Genomic DNA, 16,425 nt, shown 5'->3' with positions numbered 1-16,425 from the left:
GTCAAATGCCAACTTTGTATAAAAAAATGGGAAAAGTTGTCTTTTGCCAAGATATTTCTCTCACCCAGCATGGGTATATGTAAAATGGCACCCCAAAACACATTCCCCAACTTCTCCTGAGTACGGCGATACCAGATGTGTCACACTTTTTTGCATGCCAAGGTGGGCAAAGGGGCACACATTCCAAAGTGCACCTTTCGGATTTCACCGGTCATTTTTTACACATTTTGATTGCAAAGTACCTCTCACACATATGGGCCCCTAAATTGCCAGGGCAGTATAACTACCCCACAAGTGACCCCATTTTGGAAAGAAGACACCCCAAGGTATTCTGTGAGGGGCACGGTGAGTTCCTAGAATTTTTTATTTTTTGTCGCAAGTTAGTGGAATATGAGACTTTGTAAGAAAAAATAAAAAATCATCATCATTTTCCGCTAACTTGTGACAAAAAATAAAAAGTTCTATGAACTCACTATGCCCATCAGCGAATACCTTAGGGTGTCTACTTTCCGAAATGGGGTCATTTGTGGGGTTTTTCTACTGTCTGGGCATTGTAGAACATCAGGAATCATGACAGGTGCTCAGAAAGTCAGAGCTGTTTCAAAAAGCGGAAATTCACATTTTTGTACCATAGTGTGTAAACGCTATAACTTTTACCCAAACCATTTTTTTTTGCCCAAACATTTTTTTTTTATCAAAGACATGTAGAACAATAAATTTGGCTAAAAACTTATATATGGATGTCGTTTTGTTTGCAAAATTTTACAGCTGAAAGTGAAAAATGTCATTTTTTTGCAAAAAAATCGTTATTTTGATTAATAACAAAAAAGTAAAAATGTCAGCAGCAATAAAATACCACCCAATGAAAGCTCCATTAGTGAGAAGAAAAGGAGGTAAAATTCATTTGGGTGGTAAGTTGCATGACCGAGCGATAAACGGTGAAAGGAGTGTAGTGCAGAAGTGTAAAAAGTGCTCTGGTCATGAAGGGGGTTTCAGCTAGCGGGGCTGAAGTGGTTAAAGGGAACCTGTCACCAGGATTTTGTGTATAAGGCTGAGGACATGGGCTGCTAGATGGCCGCTAGCACATCCGCAATACCCAGTCCCCATAGCTATGTGTGCTTTTATTGTGTCCAAAAACTGATTTTATACATATGCAAATTAACCTGAGATGAGTCCTGTATGTTAGATGAGTCAGGGACAGGACTCATCTCAGGTTAATTTGCATATGTATCAAATCGTTTTTTTTACACAATAAAAGCACACAGAGCTATGGGGACTGGGTATTTCGGATGTGCTAGCGGCCATCTAGCAGCCCATGTCCTCAGCTCTATACACAAAATCCTGGTGACAGGTTCCCTTTAAGGGGGTTTAAGCTAGGGGAGCTGACGTGGTTAAGGGGTTAAAATGAGAAGGAACCAAAACAGAAAAAACTGTGCCTTTATTTACTGCTAAGAAATCGGTTTCCCATAGTAACCAACGAAATTCCATTATTGGGGGGTGGAAAATAAACTCTCGATCCGTCAGGTTGCTATACAGGTCCTGCACCATCCTCTCTTCCCACCAGATGCTGAGCTGCCGCCGGTTGCTAGGAGACGCCTGGTTAGACTGCGTCAGGAAGTCATGTGAGCCGCGCGCGGTGACGTCATGACGCAGCCGGAGGGCGGGGCTTAGCGGTCCAGTGTGTGGGAAGTGGATAGATAGAGGCCTTGGAGGCTGCTGTCAGTGTCAGGCCGCGCCGTGTGTCTTCTTCTCCCGCCTGTGACGCCGCCGCCTTCCCCGTCAGCCATGTGTGACAAAGAACTGATGTGGGCGCTGAAGAACGGAGACCTGGACGCGGTGAAGGAGTTCATTGCCGGGGTGAGGAGAGACCCCGCCAGTGGGGCTGCTGTCAGGTCTTATGTGTATGGACAGGGGCAGGTTAGAGCCCATGAGCCGGTGTAAAAGTGGGACAAGTCACATGATGCAACTTTTCTGCTGCCCCACCTAGTGAACTTTTCCCCCTCTTCCATATAGGGAGTAGTCACGTGACTGAGGGCCCTGCCCTCTTTCCACTAGCTTCTATGGAAGGTGATGGTGGTCCTGTAATTGGTGGACAGGAAGCCACTAAAATCTAGTTAGGGGTAGTCCACTTAGGATGCCCCCTTCCCTTTTCTGAGACAACTCCTCCTGGCAGTGGATCTTCATGATTGGGGACGCTCTTTCCACTCTTCCTCCTTCTCTTATGATATCCACATACCCTTATGTGACTGACAGCCATCCACAGGTGGAACTCATGAAACTATCACTCCCAGCTTCTCCTCCTGAGTCTTCAGGGCATGCTGGGAGTTGTAGTCTATAGATCCAGGTAGCTCACAGGGTTTGTATTAGGGAATTACTAGTTATAAAGTGTTACTAGAGTGTATGTCTGTCTCCTGGGGTGCGCATCCCCTCCCCCAGGTAACTTTACCCATGACACCAGTAAGTGAGGCTCTGGGGGATTATGTGTTCACTTACTACTGGGATTCCTGGCAGCGAGAGGCGTCTGCAGCTCATACGGATGAGGCCGATGCTTCCCAGTTTAGAAACCTTTATAATGCTCTGAGCATTGGCCCCTGATGTCAGTATACCGGGCAGCGGATTATGCAATATTAGGGTCACGACAGTAAATATCAGAGCTAACCATCAGCAGGGGGAGGACGATGGGGAAGTTTATATATTAGGCTCTGGAAAACACTGAGTCACTGTGTACATACATTATATGACTGATCCTGAGTTATAAAGCATATTTTATTCTAAAGCTGTTCTCACTATTCTGCTGGTGGAGTCACTGTGTACACACATTACATTACTTATTCTGTACTAATACTGAGTTGCATACTGTATTATATTCCAGAGCTGCACTCTCTAATCTGCTGCTGGAGTCACTGTGTACACACATAACATCACTAATACTGAGTTACATCCAGTATTACACTCCAGAGCTGCACTCTCTATTCTGCTGGTGGAGTCACTGTGTACACACATTACATTACTTATTCTGTACTAATACTGAGTTGCATACTGTATTATACTCCAGAGCTGCACTCTCTATTCTGCTGCTGGAGTCACTGTGTACACACATAACATCACTAATACTGAGTTACATCCAGTATTACACTCCAGAGCTGCACTCTCTATTCTGCTGGTGGAGTCACTGTGTACATACATTACATTACTAAGGGCTCCTTCACACTTGCGGCAGGATGGATCCGGCAGGCTGGTCTCCCTGTCGGATCCGTCGTTTCGCTGAGCCGCCGGACCGCCGCTCCGTCCCCATTGACTATAATGGGGATGGGGGCTGAGTTCCGGCGAACATGCAGGACTTTAGTCCGGCGGCTTTCGCCATGCTGCGCCGGAGCTCAGTCCCCGTCCCCATTATAGTCAATGGGGACGGAGTGGCGGCTCGGCGAAACAGCAGAAGGACGGATCCGACAGGGAGACCAGCCTGCCGGATCTGTCCTGCCGCAAGTGTGAAGGAGCCCTTACAGTGGATATAAAAAGTCTACACACCCCCTGTTAAAATGTCAGATTTCTGTGATGTAAAAAAAATGAGGCAAAGATAAATAATTTCAGAACTTTTTCCACCTTTAGGCCCCATTCCTACGTCCGGAATTGCGGACCCATTCAATCCTAAGAGGCCGCACGATGTGCTGCCCGGATACGGAATTGCGGACTCATTTCCGTTCCCCCAAAGAGTAGAACATGTCCGCAATTGCGGACAGGAATAGGCATATTGTATTAGTGCCGGCGATGTGCAGTTCGCAAAATGCGGAACGCACATTGCCGGTGTCTGTGTTGTGCACAGTACGGACGAGTGAATGGAGCCTTAATGTGACCTATAAACTTAGGCCTCTTTCACACGACTGGTTTTTTTTTTGCTTTTTTTTTCGTTTTGCGGGCCGTTTTTTGCGTACCGTATACGGAACCATTAATTTCAATGGTTCCGCAAAAAAAACGGAATGTACTCCGTATGCATTCCATTTCCGTTTTTCCGTTCCGTTAAAAGATGGAACATGTCCTATTATTGCCCGCAAATCACGTTCCGTGGCTCCATTCAAGTCAATGGGTCTGCAAAAAAAACGGAACACATACGGAAATGCATCCGTATGTTTTCCGTATCCGTTCCGTTTTTTGCGGAGCCATCTATTGAAAATGTTATGCCCAGCCCAATTTTTTTCTATGAAATTGCTGTATACTGTACATGCCATACGGAAAAACGGAACGGAAACGCAACGGAAACAAAAAACGGAACAACGGATCCATTTAAAACGGACCGCAAAACACTGAAAAAGCCATACGGTCGTGTGAAAGAGGCCTTAAAGTAATACTTTGTTGAAGCACCTTTTGATTTTATTACAGCACTCAGTCTTTTTGGGTAGGACTCTATCAGCATGGCACATTTTGACTTGACAAGATTTGCCCACTCTTTGCAAAAACGCTCCAAATCTGTCAGATTGCGAGGGCATCTCCTGTGCACAGCCCTCTTCAGATCACCCCACAGATTTCCAATCAGATTCAGTTCTGGGCTCTGGCTGGGCCATTCCAAAACTTTAATCTTCTTCTGGTGAAGCCATTCCTTTGTTGATTTGGATGTATGCTTTGGGTCGTTGTCATGCTGAAAGATGAAGTTCCTCTTCATGTTCAGCTTTCTAGAAGCCTGAAGGTTTTGTGACAATATTGACTGGTATTCGGAACTGTTCATAATTCCCTCTAGCCTAACTAAGGCCCCAGGTATGGTGTTCTTTTGGTGATGTGCAGTGTTGTTTTTGCGCCAAACATATCTCTTGGAATTATGGCCAAAAAGTTCAGCCTTGGTTTCATCAGACCATAACACCTTTTCCCACATGCTTTTGGGAGACTTCAGATGTGTTTTTGCAAAATGTAGCCTGGCTTGGATGTTTTTCTTCGTCAGAAAAGGCTTTCGTCTTGCCACTCTACCCCATAGCCCAGACATATGAAGAATACGGGAGATTGTTGTCACATGTACCACACATTGCTAGTGACAGATTTCCTTTAAGTAGAAGCATGTAAGAGAAGAGAGAGACGGGAGGCAGCGCCTCATGTGTGGTGCTGTTTGATATTGAAATGGTGGTATCCAAAAGAGTTGCACTTTGCTGGTATTATCCGACCAGCATACGGAGTGCCTGCGCTGCTGCCTAGGTTCCTACCCGTGCTGGGGATGAGGCCGTCAGGGTGAAGCATTCAGTGGGAAGAATAAAAGAAAAGTTGGAACCTCTGTATCGGCACTTCTCCCGCTTCCTGTTTCCAGCCGCTCCGCTCATTTAAGAAACAGTAATGGTGATTTCCTCATCTCAAACAATAATCACACTAATTAAGGTGCTCTCTCTAAGGAGAGTTAGTTCCCCCCTGACCTGGACACAGGCCTCTCGCCCAGTTAAGCCAGTACTCTCTGCTCTGCACTGATGAGGGGCAATCACCCTGAAACAGCTGTCTGCAGATGAGGTGCTGGCTTATTTAATATCCAAGTCATGTCTCAAGGCTTCTTTTAACAGCTGAATATTGACTTATAGGATAGCTGCCGTACATCTGGTGGCATTAGAGGCAGAGCTTGTCAAGAGCTCATTTGCATCCCTTCCCTCTCAAACTATTTATTGAAACCAAAGCCTAGACACACACCTGCCCACACCACTACCACCTCCACCAAAAGCAAACCGTGGCTGATACATAGCGCTCTCCTTGATGTTTCCAGCATCATTGGTGGCCATCACTATTGCTTAGTGTGAATCAACTTTCATCAGTGAACAGCGCTGAGACCAACTGGTCCGTTGTCCAGCGTATATGCTCCCTGGGCCATGTAAGACTGGCGCCTGTGCCTGGTGGTGTGGTCAGGTACCATTGCAGGTCATCTAGCACGCAGGCCATGCTGATGTAAATGGTATCGAATGGTCTGACGTGACACTTGGCCGCCTCTTACCTCCCTTAAATGTGCCTGGAGTTGGGTGGCATTCATTATCCGTTTCTGCAGGGCATTGTTCACAATGAAGCGGTCATCAGTGTGGGATGTGGCCAAAGTACTCTTCCAGTCTCTCTGTTGCAACCTGCTGATGACAGTCTGCGACACTCTCAGCTCCTGTTTGAAGCCTTGCAATGGTGAGGTACTGTTGATCAATTGCAAGGTTCATTATGGTCTCATGATGTCAAAATGTGAGCAGCATGATGAGGAGGACTGTTTAAATACCAATTCTAACTGAACCAGGAAATTTATAGGACAATTCGTGGATCTAACACCTGAATTTTGCTGTTAAGCTCCTTGTTAGAGAACAGCAAGTTGTGCACAAAGTATTGAACCATTAAACAGTTTGACATGTGCATTCAAAAGTTTAGTTCACCTGTCAAGGGTGCATTTTAGGTTCATCCTGAGATTTCACCTTCAAGCCAAATATCCCTAACTTTGTGATTAGTGTAGGTGCAACACAGGATAAGTAATGTATGTACTCAGTCGCTCCACCAGCAGAATGTGGTTCTGCAGATGCGGGTTTGGGTTACTCCAGGGTTCTGGTCCAGGTGTTGTGGAGGCAATCTCGTTGTTGTTGTGTGACACGTTTCTGGGACATGTTTGAGCCGGTGCTCCTGTCCCCTCTTGTTGTAATCAGTGGGTAATACGGAAACCTATGGTGTCCCTGCGTTGTACTTGACATTTATTTTCTTTCAGCCGTATATTTCAAATTCTTGCAACGGGAGGACTGTTGTGTAAGTGCTTTTTAAGCAATTTCCTAATATCCCCCCTGTAAATGTTCTCCTGCTGGTCATATCATGTGCCCTGCAGCCCTTGTGTAGATTGTACTGCTGGACGTGTGAAGGAGGGGTAAGCTGGTGTCTACCTGGGGGGACCTCTCATGTGTGCCCTCATTACTCCAGGCCACGCTCTTCTTTATTTAGCTAATCTCATTAACCCTTTAAGGACATGGCCTACTTTGGCCTTATACGAGTCTTTGCAAGAGCCATAACTTAATTTATTTTTTTCTGTGTCTCTGTATGAGGGCTCTTTATTTTATTTTTTTAAGGGAGAGTTGAGCCGTTTATTGGCATCAATTTTGTACTGGGGAGGGGGTCGCACTGTTATTTATATTTATGGTGCAGTATGAGTATAAAGTAGTTTTCCAGGGGTACAACAGTATGTGATCGGTGGCTGGTGTCGGACACCCGCCTATCTGGTTTTGATGGCCTATCCTGAGGACAGGTCATCGATATTGGATTCCCAGAAAACCCCTTTAAGGGGCTTTCCCACTTCTGGTATTTGACATGTTATCAAGATACTTTCAAAATGCGCAGGTTCCTTCTACAAAAATTAGTTTATTACACGTCCTTGAAGTAAAGATCATCACGGGACAGCCATTTAACAATAAAGTGCATAGACATTGGCTTAGTTTATAAATTAAAATAGCAAAAGCCGAATACAGAGGGGTTCTAGTGTAAAATTGTCACAAAGCTATGTTTCGGGAGACGCCACCCCCTTTGTCAAGCATGTGAGTTTTACATTGGATCTCCTCCATATTCATGCTTTGAGATCTTGATTTGTGTTAGACTAAGTGGAAGTATTTTTGCTGAAGGAAGCTGCGGATTGTGTGCATCTCTTTTTCTTCTGTTTTGAAAGTTGCCGTTTGCAAGGAGCGAGAGAACCTTGGATTGAGGCATATTCACACTTGGTGTCTGTAAGATTGGTCAGAGTTATTTATTAACATGCACAAGAAGCGCCATAAATGTCTGATCGATGCCGATCCTACATTTGGAACAGACACCAATGACCAGGCAGCAGGAGAATCCTGGTAGAGAATGCGTGGGTGAGGTGTCATGCCTGGTTCTCTCCACTAACTTTTATAGGAGTTGTGGAATAACCCTTTAATTGAAGTAGGAAGCTGTGCGTTTTGGTGTCTTAGCCCCCAGCAAACATTAAAGGGGTATTCCCATCACAAACAATGGTGGCATATCGCTGGGATATGCCCCCATAGTCTTATAGGTGCAGGTCCCATCTCTTGGACCCGCACCTGCAAAGAGAATAGAGAGTTGTGGCTGGAGGACCCCGGGTCCGCTCACCACCAAGCGCTGCTCCCATACAAATGAATGGGAGCACACTGCACGTGCGCAGCTCCTGTTCATTTATATGAGGTCAACAGAAATAGCCGAGCCACCGCTCTGCTATTTTCAGCGGCCCCATAGAAATGAATGGAGTGCGGCTGTGCATGCGCAGTGCACCCTCCACAACTTTTCCGGCTCCGTTCTCTATGTAGGTGCAGTTCCCAGATGTGGAACCCGCACCTATCAGACAATTGGGGCATATCCTGGCGATATGCCCACATTGTCTGTGATGGCAAAACCCCTTTAACACCTTAAGGACTTATGACGTACCTGTACGTCATAACTTTAAAACTAGATGTAGCGCGGCAGGGGTTAAAAGGGACAGGATGTTGGCTGAAATCATTCAGCGGGCATCCTGTCACAACGCCGGGGGCCATCGGGCCCCCATGCGGCTGTAGGGGGGACCCGATGGCATGGAAGGCAGCGTGATGCCTAAGGAAGGCATCGTGCTGCCTTCCGGTGGAGAGCCTGTGAGATCCAGCCCCCTGGATCTCACAGGCCGGAAGCTGTATGAGTAATACACACAGTATTACTCATACAGCCAATGCATTCCAATACAGAAGTATTGGAATGCATTGTAAAGGATAAGACCCCCAAAAGTTTTTCCCCCAAAAAAATGTAGTTTCAAGTAAAAATAAACAAAAACATAATTTTCCCCAAATAAAGTAAAAAAAAAAATAAAATAGGGGGAAAAAAAAGTATACATATTGGGTATTGCCGCGTCCGTATCGACCGACTCTTTAAAAATATCACATGACCTAACCCCTCAGCTGAACACCGTAGAAAAAAAACAAAACTGTGCTCTGTTAATTTTGGGGCGCCCTGCACGGTACGGCAGGTCCCAATTGTAGGATCCAACCAATATAATAGTTATTGTAGATACAGGACAACTAAAGGATTTGTGCCACCATTAAATGTCAAATTTTTTGTGCATGTCCTAAAAATAAAACACATTTGCCTTTTTTTTTTTATATGCTGTGAAAACATGATCCAGTGAAGAGTTAGGACTAACGCTGGGTTCAGACCTGAGCGTTCACAATGGAGCACTCTGTATGCGCGATTGTACGGGCGTTTGCAATCGCGCATACAGAGACAAGCGAACGCCCATTGTCGCGCGTTCCCGCTGAAGTCTATGTACGGGAACGCGCGAAAAGATGCCCCAAAGAAGCTCCTGTACTTCTTGGGGCGTCGGGCATTTTACAGCGCAATCGTATGTGCTGTAAAACGCTCAGGTGTGAACCCAGCCTTAGACTAAGGATGAGCGAACTTGTGATGTTCCGGTTTTATTGCAATTCCGTTCCCACGGGCCATAACAGAATTCTATGACTGCCATTAAGAGGCATTCCTTTTTGCATTCCGTTATAATAAGACTATGGGCCACATAACGGATCCCCCTGGTTTCCATTATGCAGGAGTCCTCCCTGTACCCATAGCTGTTCACAGGAGGTGGTATAAATGACAGGTTTTACTGAATCTTTGACCATAAACATGTATCAATCTGCTCTGCTCCTCCTGCTCTATAGCATGGTGCCCGTAGATTGCACAGTATTTTGTGGTGACAGGTACTCTTTGAGGAAACACTTAGAATATAAATATGACGACCTTCGTCTTAATTTTTGGCATGGTAGACAACTGCAGAACTTTTCATTGCGGGATACGTTAGTTTAATTTGAAACTGTAAACCCACAGGTAATGGGAGAGTCGCCCTGTGAGTCACTCTGGCCGGGGAATAACTTTGGACCCACCAGTAGACTATCTGGAAGTTGTGAACTTTGTACCACTGGGACATAACTGGTCAGATCCATATAAGGAGCTTAGGTATGTTCACACTTGGCAGATTTCTGATGAAATCATTTCTGCCCCTGAAATCTCTTGAGTATATGATGTGAAAAATCACATGTTGCAGAAACAGCTAATTTATGGAAGGGTTTTTTTTTGCAGAACTTTCTGCAATGGTTTTGCCACATGTGAACATATCCTCAGGTCAGGGGCTTCACAAAACCTCAGTCATCAAGTGGACCTCTTGTGGGAAGAGGAAGTCCTGCTGTGACTACTGGGGAAGTCCGAAGGGGTAGGGTCACTTTCAGATGAGTCAATGGGAGGGTGAAAGAAGGAGGCTCCCTACTCGAAACAACTAGGATGCAGCTGTTGATATTGACAGTGGAATCAAGAGGGTTAAATGGCTGGGATCAGAGCCCAACTATCAGTATACAGCCGGACAAGAGAAAGATGTTCTGGACTAAGCCTGCAGCCCTGAAATGTATGTTCTGGCTTAGGCCCCCTAAGTGACTGTATATAGTCTATAGTATATATGGTCCCTAGCTGCAAAAAGTCCCAGAGTAGGCTCAAGTGCAACAGAAATGGGCAGGGCTAAACTTAGGAGCAAATTCACCCCAAAGTGGGTGCTTTATGCATGTTTTTGTGGTGGAGCCGATTAGTACTGAGGTTAATGGGACCTGATAGGTGCTGAATTATTAGAAGGTCCTACAAAAGTGTGTATCTCTGCTTGATGTCCGTGTTCAAGGGGTTGTGCTAGGTCCTCAGGTTAGGCCATCAGTATGTGATCAACAAGGTTCTGCTCGTCTTTGTAGGTACACAGCTCCAGCAACAATGTCTCAGTGGGAACCAGCTACTAAGTCAATGGGAGCAACTCTGTAGTAGTGAGCACCTGCCATGACAGTGTTGCTGGTGCTGTGTATCTCTGGCGCTGACTTCCATCAACGGAGCTACACAGACTGGCTGATCGGTGGAGGTGTGGGGTGTCGAACCCTGCCAGAAGTAGAAATATCCTAACCCCCCACCCCCCTTTCCCCCCTGCTGTTTTCTATTCCACATGTCAGGGTGGTATGGAAGCATGCTAGATTGTCAGACATCTTAGGTTTGTGTGTCCCGCATCCGATGACTTTGACTGTATTGTCAGAAATCTCGGAACTGTTACAGGAGACGCAATGATGGGCCTGAATTTGGTTGCGCTGTTGCTCGTTGATCGCGGATGAGGGAGGTCGCCATACTGGTGCTGTCATGTTCAGTAGAATGGGCATGTGGTGATACACGTCTGGTACATTTATGAGGTGCAGTACACAGAAGCTTCTGTGAAGGGTTAAATAAACCAGACAGCTCAGGATGAGCTCAGTGATCCAAATTGAGGGAATCTGGATGTACTTGTAATTGTGGGCTACGGCTAGTCTCTGGGTGCGCCTGCTCGTAGGACCGCTGCCATCACCCTGAGGTGGCGGAATGCGTTTGCGGAGAAACGTGCAGCATCGATAGTTCCCCATGTTTGCCCAGTGAAAAAATCTTTTACGTCTGTGCTCCTCTGCAGAAAACTTGATGTGTTGTGGATTTTGTGATGCCCGTTTTCTCCGTAGATCTCAATAGGAAATCATAAACCGCACCAATAAAACGCATTGAACCTAAAAATGTGCACATAGATCCTAAATCTACATCTGGGTCCAGCCAGTGTCTGCGGTGCCCGCCCTACATGGTAGGAAGAATAACCCGACCTCAGCAATGTTCAGCCGTTTCCCATGGATTGTGACCCACCGTATTGTCACTCCTATGTTCTTCTGAAGTGCTGATGCAGCAGCTGAATGCGCAGTTTCCATCTGTTTCTACATGATATTTTATATCTGATTTGCTTGTTGGGTGCCTGGGGTTTGGTATTGAGGACAGTGTTTCTTATATCACATGTGATGTGAAAAGATCTATATATTAATTGGTGATTCCCCCTATGCTTCGGGAGAACGCAAGATTCGTTCTACCCTCCGGGTACTGCTATTATGTCATCAGACAAGTACAACTTTTTGTAGAACTCCGGAGTCTAGGAAGCTGAGATCTGTGCTGCTGTATGCAGGGTTTTAAAGGGCTGAATGCCATGAAGTTAAAAGAAAAGTAGTCACCTGTGAATGTTTGTTTAGTCACTACTAAGTTACAGGGGCTTCCAAGATGAACTGCAGGACTCCTGGAGCATTGCCTTGTGGGAGCACAGATTACAATTAAAGGGGTCGTCCAGGGCTCAGATGATTTGTCCTCGGGCTAGATAATCAATATCTGATTAGTGGGATTCCGGCACTCCTGTCAATCAAGTATTAGAAGTGGCCACAGCACTACAGGTGACATACAGCGGTCACATAGCCTTTGTGAATGCACACCTGCTATACAATACACAGCGCTACAAGCCACAGTGCTCAGCTTGATGCCACAGCCCCTTCAAACAACTGATCCATGGGGGGTGCCTGGAGTTGGACCCCCACAGATTTGATGATCATTTTAATGGGCCCGACCTGAACCTTAGCCATGTGCCTGAACATGATGTGACTGGCCTAGAAAGGTTACACAGTCGTGTGCATGCAGCCTAAAGCCTATATTACACTGCATGATTTTTCGGCGCATGAACGCTTGTTAGCGATCATCTGGCAGTGTAGTATTGTCCCGATGAACAAGCAAATGCTCGATTTATCAGGCAATCCAAATCTTTTGACATGGTTATAAGGGAAAATAATAGCGTTCTTAATACGGAATGCATAGTACAATAGGGCTGGAGGGGTTAAAAAAAATAATGAAACTCTCCTTAATCCACTTGTTCGCGCAGCCCGGCTTCTCTTCTTTCTTCAGGACCTGGGTAAAGGACCTGTGGTGACGTCACTGCGCTCATTACATGGTCCATCACATGATCCATCACCATGGTGATGGATCATGTGATGAGCATAGTGACGTCACCACAGGTCCTTTTCCAGCCCTATTGTACTATGCATTCTGTTATAAGGGAAAATAATACAATCTACACAACACCGAACCCAAACTTCTGTGAAGAAGTTCGGGTTTGGGTACCAAACATGCTGATTTTTCTCACGTGCGTGCAAAACGCATTACAATGTTTTGCACTCGCGTGGAAAAATCTCGCATGTTCCCTCAACGCCCATTTGAAACCAGCCTTAAAGGGGTTGGCTGACCCTCAGATTTCTTCCTTTTTTTTTTTTTTTTCTTCTGCAAACGGGGGAACAATATACGGCAGAATTCCACAGCAAGAGGACAGAAGATTGGTTTTAATGCACCCTACACCTGTCCAATTCCTTGTGATTGTGGCACTAATATAAATGCGTCCCTCCCAACAGATATGGCTGTTACATTTCTTTCCTCAAATAACGCTATTTATCAATACTACCTTATTCTAAAGTTATTAACCTACCATTGCATCCTGTGGTAAACCTATTGATATGCAGCTGCTGTAGGCTACGTCCCGATGTCCTACATTACAAGGCTCCAAACACAGAAGTGTCATTGGTTAGTCATATGATCTGCCGATGTCGGGACACATCTCGCTGCCCTAAGGCTTGATGGGACAGCAGACACATGACAAACCAGGAAGTAGGTTTCAAGCGTGGGGGATAAGAGAAAACTGAAAATTAGGTAAATGTGAAGAAAAAAAAAATCAAGATGGAATGGGAGCCGGAGTAATTGCTTAAATTTAACTTTAGAGCGAAAAGTTATTTATGGCACGACCCCGTTTCCTTTCAAATCAAGTGCAGCCCTCAGATGCATCATAAAACTCACTTGGCAGTGTTGAGAAAGTTGGAGTGATAACCTAATACTCCCCATGAACCTGGAAGGGATGGCAGTAATTCACAGCCTTGTTAGGTCACTACCTCCTACAACAACTGCACATACTCCTCCTAAAATACTCTGTGCCGCTAAAGACCACGTTCATTCAAGTCTGTGAGCTCCTTCCACACATTATGACACTACCACAGACCTTACCATCACTACCACAAGTGAACAAGTTACTGTGCCATACAAAATTGGCACATAGAACTTGCACATGCTTCTCATGAAATACTTTGTGCTGCTTGAAGAACCCAATCCTCCCTTTCTGTCTCAGTCTGTGAGAACTGTGGGTTTGGTGGACCAAGGAGGTCCAAGAGAAAGCGGACAGAGTAACGGGCGCAATTCCACAACCAGAGATCGAGAACAAATTGGTTTATTCAGGACAACGCGTTTCCTGAATAACCACAGAGGAAACCACTGCTCCAGACACCACACGTGCTGTGGTACGAGCGGCTCCACCAGACTTGATAAAGGGGTCATGCACCCCGAAACGCGTTGTCCTGAATAAACCAATTTGTTCTCGATCTCTGGTTGTGGAATTGCGCCCGTTACTCTGTCCGCTTTCTCTTGGACCTCCTTGGTCCACCAAACCCACAGTTCCCACACTCACCCTTTTCGGCGGTTAGGCACCGACCAAAGGGTGTTTTTTAGGACAGAGCCGGCGGCACCAACCAACCCTAATATTTACTCAGCTCTCATTGTAGTTGCATCCAATAGGTGCAACTTTAACAGGTGAGCGCATTACCTCTCGTCTGAAACAAGGAAAATAATCCCTTACATATTCACCCTATGAGCGCCTTCTCTTTCTTTTTGTCCACACCCGCTGTCTCAGTCTGTGACTTCCCTCTTGTCTCCCGTCACGTACTCACATCTAGATCAAGATACTGTCACATTTGGCCCTATGCTCAAACGCCATCCCATGAGTGGACAGGTCACTGGCTCCCACAAGGTCAGCACACTCCTCCCCTACTGCTGTCATAATTCCTGGCTACAGCATGTTCGGCCCCAGCCCACTTTAAGGCTGGGTTCACACCTGAGCGTTTTACAGCGCGTTCCTACGCGCTGTAAAACGCTCAACAAGGAGAAACCAATGATTCCCTATGGGAATGGTTCACACTTGGGCGTTTTACAGCGCGTACGATCGCGCTGTAAAACGCCCGACGCTCCAAAAAGTACATGAGCGACTTTTGGGGCGTTTGTGGCCATAGGACACTGTAGTGAATCACACAAACGCGCGTCAAACGCGCGTTTACTATTACAAAAACGCGCATAAAAATGCGCGTCAAAAACACGCGTTAAACGCGCGTTTGCGCAACGCTCAAGTGTGAACCCAGCCTAAGGCTACATGCACACGATCAGGATTGCGTGCGGAAAATCCGCACCGTAGGTCATGTACATTGTATTCTATGAGAATTTAAAATTCTCAATGCACATGATGCAGATTTTTTTCTGCACAGATTTTGACCTGCGGTGCGGATTTTTAAATCCGCAGCATGTCAAATTATTTTATTTTTCCTGACCGGATTTGCCTGCGAACACCTGCGGATTTCTCCGCACATGAATCCTGAACGTGTGCACGTACCCTAACATGGTGCACATTCACATAGCTCATAAAAGCAAGAAGAATATTGAATATGACGATATATAGATAAGGACTTCGAAGAAACTAGTCCCAACCCCACACACAACTCTCACAAAACCACAAAAACAAACTCAAGTGGAACTTATGATGGGGCCTTGCTGGCCCATCACTCCCTGCACGGACTGCTTATTATGGGGACACTTTAGACAAAATAGGCACATGGGGCATCTAATCCTGTGGATATACTTAGACTGTCTAGACCTGCACCAGATTTATCACAGGGGCTCAGGCTGGATGGTAAATGTGGCACAGACACTTTTTCTCTGACTCTATAACTACTGGTTCGCTTAGTTAGACATAGAATTTTGGCGCAAAATGTTGTATCTTTGGCCAGGCCCCTTGTTGGGCTGGTGTCCGCTCATTTCTGTAAACTTAGATGTGCCACATTTCTCTGCAGTTTATGCCAAATTTTAGGTGCATTCATGTTAGTATGTGTGGGCCAGAGGACTGGAGCAGTGGAGCAGGACCCCCGCACGCCCTGCACTAGTCATAAGTGTATCAGAATTAGGTATCAACTTTGTACCCTGGAATGATGTCAGGAGGAGGCAGGACAGTTTGTGGCCTGACTCCTTTAACAACAATGGGGCAACCCCATAAAGGGGTTTTCCGTTAATAAATGACATTTTAATAAGTGCCAGCAGCCTGTCCCGCTGAGCTAAGGATTCATACATGCCTGCCACAGCAGCCAGGCCACTGCTGAAGCCAGGTATTGGCTGCAGTGGAGCATATGACCATGCACATGCTGCAGTAGACACTGCAGGGACCGGAACATGGAGACACCAGAGGCAGCGGGGAGCAGGTACATTAAGTATCAATCCTTAGCTTAGTGCAGCAGGCTGCAGGCACATAGTAAAATGTCATTCCTCCCGGGAACCCCTTTAAGATGCACAAAATCATAGAATATTTGCCTGCTGACAGACCAGTGATTGGCTGCAGCAGTGTGCGTGACGTTACAGCCAACACGTTACTGGCTGCAGTCCGGGGAGCAGTGGCAGGGGACTGGGAAGGTGAGTTTATGTGTTTTTATTATTTTATCAGGCTCCCGGCAGTCTTCCTTGGACAAC

The 16,425-nt window shown here is 46.0% G+C and overlaps 1 protein-coding gene across 1 annotated transcript in view; it reads left to right on the top strand.

Moving 5' to 3' along the window:
* Nucleotides 1–1,640: 1,640 nt before the first annotated feature.
* MTPN (myotrophin) overlaps nucleotides 1,641–16,425 on the top strand; it is a 42,650-nt gene continuing 27,865 nt past the window's right edge. Inside the window, exon 1 of the mRNA XM_044281232.1 lies at nucleotides 1,641–1,857. Coding sequence (XP_044137167.1) covers nucleotides 1,786–1,857 — 72 coding nt within the window. The 5' untranslated portion in view covers nucleotides 1,641–1,785. The remainder of the gene's footprint in view (nucleotides 1,858–16,425) is intronic.

The sequence above is a fragment of the Bufo gargarizans genome, chromosome 2, assembly GCF_014858855.1.
Source record: "Bufo gargarizans isolate SCDJY-AF-19 chromosome 2, ASM1485885v1, whole genome shotgun sequence".
NCBI classification, from domain to species: domain Eukaryota; kingdom Metazoa; phylum Chordata; class Amphibia; order Anura; family Bufonidae; genus Bufo; species Bufo gargarizans.
This window is presented reverse-complemented; position numbering and strand designations above follow the sequence as displayed.